Source organism: Mus pahari, chromosome 2, assembly GCF_900095145.1.
Source record: "Mus pahari chromosome 2, PAHARI_EIJ_v1.1, whole genome shotgun sequence".
In the NCBI taxonomy this organism is placed as follows: domain Eukaryota; kingdom Metazoa; phylum Chordata; class Mammalia; order Rodentia; family Muridae; genus Mus; species Mus pahari.
In genome coordinates, this window is record NC_034591.1 from 109,153,660 (window position 1) to 109,159,588 (window position 5,929).

General features: G+C 50.5%; 1 protein-coding gene across 1 annotated transcript; it reads right to left on the minus strand.

Annotated features, from left to right (window-relative positions):
* Positions 1-1,361: 1,361 nt before the first annotated feature.
* On the minus strand, positions 1,362-3,964 carry Trh (thyrotropin releasing hormone). Its single transcript, XM_021191706.2, has 3 exons — positions 3,856-3,964; positions 2,981-3,196; positions 1,362-2,424 (listed from the first exon to the last, which is right to left on the minus strand). Exons 2-3 carry the CDS (start codon positions 3,186-3,188, stop codon positions 1,862-1,864), a joined length of 771 nt encoding a protein of 256 aa, XP_021047365.1. The 5' UTR covers positions 3,189-3,196; positions 3,856-3,964; the 3' UTR covers positions 1,362-1,861.
* Between the last annotated feature and the right edge of the window lie 1,965 nt (positions 3,965-5,929).

Consider the following 5,929-nt stretch of genomic DNA (forward strand, 5'->3'; position numbering starts at 1 on the left):
GGCCAGACAAGTGGTCCACCACTAAGCTGCATCCTCAGTCATAAAATAGATACATTTTATGTCGGAGTCCCCATCACCACAAGACAGTACTATTTAGCTATAAAGAAGGAAATGCTGGACAGCAGAGGTGTGGGGTTTATTCAGGGATGGAGGAGACTGGAAGAGAGGATCCCACACATTTCAGATTTCCCATGCACCCCCAGGACACACAGTCTCCCCCACAGGTCTTTGCTGATGCACTGCCCTTTTATTTGGGTGCATTTTCTCCATTGCCTCTTGAGCATAGAGAGTTCTTCTTGTAGGAAGGCCTCTTTGCTTAGCCGATTTCTCTCTCATTTCCTACAACCAGTGCTTCTCTCGCCAAGCTAACCTCTTCTGCTTTCTTGTCTATTTTTCCACTGGTGGAAAGTCAGGTAGGGAAGCTAAATTAGAAGTGACTTGAAGCTTGTAACTTGATGAGTATTTATCATATTCCTACTCCAGGCTAAGCCCTGATCGAGGCTTTGGTGGGAAACAAAAGTTGGAAAGGGTTTTTGTCTAGTGGGAAAAGGGAGGCATAATCAGTTAAATTTGGTAACACTCTTTAGTGACTCTCAGTGACTTAATATAAGTTTGTTATACAGGAAAATCTGGCATGGTGACCAGATATGAAGCATCCTAACAGTCCATTGGCCAGAGCTGTGCATGTTACTCTGCCCTACCCGCAAAGGAGGCTGGGAAATGTAGTTGCCAAATGTAGAACAGCTCTTCTCTAACACCCGCCTATACTGAGCAAAATGTGTGTGCCAGTCTCAGGCTGAAGGCAGTGTCCATATATACCCACACAGAGATGTAGGACTCAGTTGAAAGTTACAAAGGGACAACTTCTTTAGTTGGATATAATATCACCTAGGAGGACTGTGAGGTATAACAGGTGAATGTGTTCAGGACAGTGATCAGGTGACTCCTGTCAGTTCGTCCTCTCTTAAGCTTGCTTCCCAGGACACACTCCAGAAGCCTCCTAGTTTTAGTATCTTGACTGTATCTTGATCCTTTGCCTGGTTCATGGTACTATCACAGGACCACCCCTCCTGCACACACCTCCGCACCCCCAAATCTGGCAAACTCAAGGCTCTACAGCTGTCTTCTCTAGCTCTTAATCTCTACCCACCACACCTGGACAATCAAAGACTGCAGAGCCAGACCCTTGGCCACAGTAACATTGTGCTCTGAGAATGGCAACAGGCAAGAGGGTCCTGATTTTCTCAGTTAAGAGGGAACCCCTTTAACATCCTCTGGGCAGAGCTTGTGACTGGAGACACCCCCCAAAAAAACCCCAAAGAAAAACCTCAATCTAGACAGAAGAGCAGAGCAACAAATGTCCTGGATATATTTTATTGTCATTGAGATTAACAAGAGCAGGGTTATGTACAAGATGTGACACCCCCCCAGACATATCTAAATAGCCCCCAAACTGCTTAGGGCCCCCAACCTTGGGGGATGCACTGAAGTTATACCAAGTCAGTCTTGCCATGTGGGGCAGATGACAGAAGTTGGATTTTAACACCCAAACTTTTCAATCCTACCCTTTCTGAGGAGGTCCCTTAGGAGGTGTGGAAGAACCATCTTGGCCAGTGTGGAAGGGGTGAGAGGTTGTGGGGCTGTCAGAGATGAGGGTCCCCACCTCCTTGCTTGAAGGAATAAGTAGGGTTTTAACTTCCCGACTGGCTCTCTGAAGTTCATGAAGTGGGTAAGGGAGGGTTTTGGGTGGATGCTATGTACAGAGGGCCCAGGGTTAGTGTCTAAGAGGAAACCCGATGAAGGGAATGGGATAGGATACACAGGGTTTACATCATCCTAGACCTAAACCCTGACTCTAACCTTACTCCTCCAGAGGTTCCCCGACCCAGGCTTCCAGTTGTGGGCTTTGCTTTGCCAGGGTCTCCTGGCCCCTGCTCAGGTCACCTAGAAGCTGGAGCAGGCCCGTTTGGCCACAAATCCCCTGGGGCCCACAAGGGTGACCCACTGCCCTTTTGCCAGGATGCTGGCGTTTCTCGGGCATTAAGACACCCTCCTCTCCCTCTTGTTCTTCCCAGCTTCTTTGGAGCTCAGGATCTATGAACCTCCGGCCTGGATGCTGCCTCTTGGTGACATCAGACTCCATCCAGGGGAAGGATCGCCTGCCAGGGTGTTGCCGCTTGACTTGGGGGGTATCTGAGAACCAGGAATCCAGAAAGAAATCTGGTAGCCAAGACGGGGGCAGCCAGTCACTGTCCCCCTCGTCTGCCCACAAATCCTTGTCCTGGTTGGCACGTCGGCCAGGGTGCTGTCGTTTATGGGGTCTCCAGGCTCCCACTTCTCCCAAGTCTCCCCTCTCTTTGGCTTCAACGTCTTCCTCCTTCTCCTCCCTTTTGCCTGGATGCTGGCGTTTTGTGATCCAGGAGTCTGGAGAAGTAAAAGGCAGTGTGGGAGAACCTGACCCCTTCATCAGGGACCCTTGCTTGCAGGCCATGGACCACTTCAGACTTCGACTTTGTCATAGTACTTAGAGCAGCTCCTCCCTCCCATTGTCTGCTCTGCTCCCCAGCTCTTAGAGACACCCCTAACACCAATGGTCAAGGGCCCTGCTGCTGACTTCCAGCCCCAGCTCTCTACTTTCTTGCTGGGTGACCATAAGCCACTTCTTACTTGTATTCTCTTAATCTCAGTTTCCAGGACAAAATGGCAACATGTCTTTATAGACAGGGCCTTAGATACAAGTGCTTAGCAAACAATAATTAAAGCTGTTAGGGATAGGGACCACTGTGAAATTGTGACTACTGAAAATCTACCTTCTGATTATTTCTAGCACTGAAAATTATTGTGGTCCCAAGGGCTGGTCACCTCCCCACCCTATGGAGGAAGTGGCTATAAGGCTATGCTCTTCTTAAATCTGGAACAGTGGCACTGACTGGTGGCTCCCCCAACCCTCTCCACATGGCTCCCCTCCCCCTACACTTACCTAAGGCAGCACCGAGGTCCCCTCGCACGCGCTGGAGGTCTTTCCTCAAGTATCGACGTTCTGGCCGGACCTGGACTTTCTCCAGGCCAGGAAGGTCAGGAGTCACAACACCTTCCTCCTGGGCTGCTTCCGGCAAGGCGCAGGATTTGGGGATACCAGTTAGCACGAAGATCAAAGCCAGAGCCATCAGCAGCCAAGGTCCTTGCATCTTGGAGTCTAGGGACAAAGGCAGTGGGTGTAAGGGTAAATGTACCGCCTGCTCTGAGGTTGTCCCCTTCCCTTCCCCAGAACAAGGTCATCTGCCACCTGTGCCAGGTGCATCTGAGACTCTGGTAGCTTTCCTGGGCTTAGGGCACCAAGGTGCCTATCCAAGCAAGAAGGCGATGAAAACCCCAGTGTCTCCACCATCCCTAACTGTCTCCCGAAGTTGGAGGAGTCAGTGCTGCATCTGACACCCCTACCCCCGTGTACCCATTAAGGTTGCAATGCTGACAAAAGAAGCTAAAGTCATAGCAGCCAAAACTGTCTCCAAGGCTCCATCTACATTCTAACCCCAGCCCTTTACCGTAGTCTCCTTACTCCAGAGCTGAAATTCTTGCTCACATACACGAACTCACCATGTAACCCTTTGCTCCCGTGTCTAGGCTAGAAGAAGACTCTCACTGGACGCCCACATCCTAATTCCAAAGTGAAGGTTCTATTTCTAACGTTAGTGTACACATTCGAACTCTGGGGTGGGTCCGATCTTCCTGGTGTGGACCTGCTGGCCAACCTCTTCCACCCAGAGCTCCCAGCGCCCTGGCCAGTGTACTCCGGAAAGGCGGCGAGGCAGGTGGAAGGGACACCTGTTAGGGATCCCAGGTCAGAGGCATTACCTGCAAGGTAAGAGACTGCAGAGCTTTCCAAGATGCTGAGCTGAAGAGTGCAAACTGGCTGGGTAGAGTCTGCAAGGCTCCCGAATCCAGAGTCGACTGCGCGCTCCTCGGAGGGGCCTGAGGCTTATATGCGCTCGAGACGGCGGCGCCTGTGAGGTCAGCGGGGAGGGGGCGCAGGCCGAAGGCAGGGGCGCTGACGGCAGAGCTGGGGGACCCGCCCGCTTTCCGGAAACCTGGTGGGGGCCGAGCGAGGAGGAGCGGCTGGCGCAGGTTGGCGCCCAGCTCCGGAGGTCTATTGACTAAGAGAACATCTGACTAGGGAACAAAGGGAGGGAGAGACGTCCCGGGAATAGTTCGCGATGGAAAGGAGACAAGAGTGGAGACCAAGAGACAAATGCTCGCAGACATCCAGAGACAAGACAGATGCTGGGTGTGGGCAGCAAAAGAAAGGACATAGCGTCTAGTGGCACCTGGGCTTGACTGTGTCACTGGCCGAATTCCCCTCCTCTAGTTTCCTCATCTGTGCATTGGGAGAGGGCAAGGCAGAAACCAGTTCCTCGATGATGCCTCTAAGGCTACAATGTATCTAAATAAACATCACAGGTAGAAGTTAAGATCAAAATTGGGGACTTGTGAGATGACTTAGTCGTTATGGGTGCGTGTCACCAGTGGTGACCACCTGAGTGGATTCCTGAAGGTTGTCCTGTAACTTCTACATGCTGAGGACTGTAGCATTCACAAGCCTCCCACCCTAAAGAAGCAAATGTTTAATAAAAATTATTAATAAAAAGAACAAAACTGGCTTCTCTGGAAAATGAGTGGTCCCAGATAGCTCCCTGACCTCAACCATCTGGGACAGAGTCAAGGTGTTCTTGGGGACCATGCTCCCACCTCTCCCTGTGGTGTCCCACTGTGCTGCCTAGTCACCCCATGGAGGAAGTTAGAGCCACTGTTAACTTCCTCACACTCTAATTCTTCAATCTAAATAACTGAGGATTTAGTGTCTGCCTCAGACATGCTAGTAGTCTGGGCAAAGGCAGCTGAATATTATTCCTGCTAGATAGAAGCCAGAACTTTCTGGGCATTTCCACGCCCACCAGAAATCTCTTTACATTTCCTGTCACCAGCAGGAGAATCATGGCCCAAGGAGTGATAGTCCCACTTTACATATAGCCCAGTAGAGGGAAAGCGACTGAAAGGCAGATGCAGGAAGGAATGTTTAAATTTCAACTAGAGTCCTTGCCTTAGTTATAGATGAAGATGCTAAGGGTCTGGGGACACGTCTGACTCAGCTTCCTGACCCCCCAGGCACCTCTTTGTTTCTGGGTCATAAGAGTATCATCAGACAGATGGGAAATCTAAGACCCCAGTTTGACCCCTGTGCTCTTAACTGCTGAGCCATCTCTCCAGACCTGCTTCCATCTCTTAAAGACTATATTAGACCCCAGAGTCATCTGGGATAGGCCCCACTTGATTTAAGCAGCCCCTTCCTGATGGATAGGTACCTAACTGCTTGCAATCGTGGCTTCTAAAAGCCATTCTGCCTGGCACATCCTTGAGTGGCTTCCTTGGCACAGGCAAGGAACAGGGGAATTGTCTTTGTGGGGAGAAACACCAGGTAACCTCTCCTGTCTGTGGCTAAGGGTCCAATGTGACTTGCATGGGGGAACAGGTCTGCAAGGTTGATGGCTTAGCCAGCTAGTGTCACATGACCTTTTCTGGGGTGAGAGAAACATTCTTTCACCCCAGATATAGAGGGTACCAATGGGTCAAGAAAAAAGGTCTAGCTGGGTGAACCAAGGAGTTTGTTGGAGTTACATGGGTGACTCAAAGGGAGCTATATCACTAGAAGGTACCCTGGGGCAAGCTACAACTGCCGTCTCTAGTCAGCAGTTAAGAGCACTGACTGCTCCTTCGGAGCAACCACATGGTGGCTCACAACCATCTGGAATGGGATCCAATGCCCTCTTCTGGTGTGTTTGAAGACAGCTACAGTGTACTCATATACATAAAATAATAAATCTAGAGAGAGAGAGAGAGAGAGAGAGAGAGAGAGAGAGAGAGAGAGAGAGAG

Excerpts from the sequence above, each read along its gene's own strand:
- Trh (XM_021191706.2), bottom strand. The coding sequence starts at position 3,188 with ATGCAAGGACCTTGGCTGCTGATGGCTCTGGCTTTGATCTTCGTGCTA. Across the intron at positions 2,425-2,980 it reads GGACCTCGGTGCTGCCTTAG|ACTCCTGGATCACAAAACGC; the intron begins GTAAGTGTAGGG and ends TTACTTCTCCAG.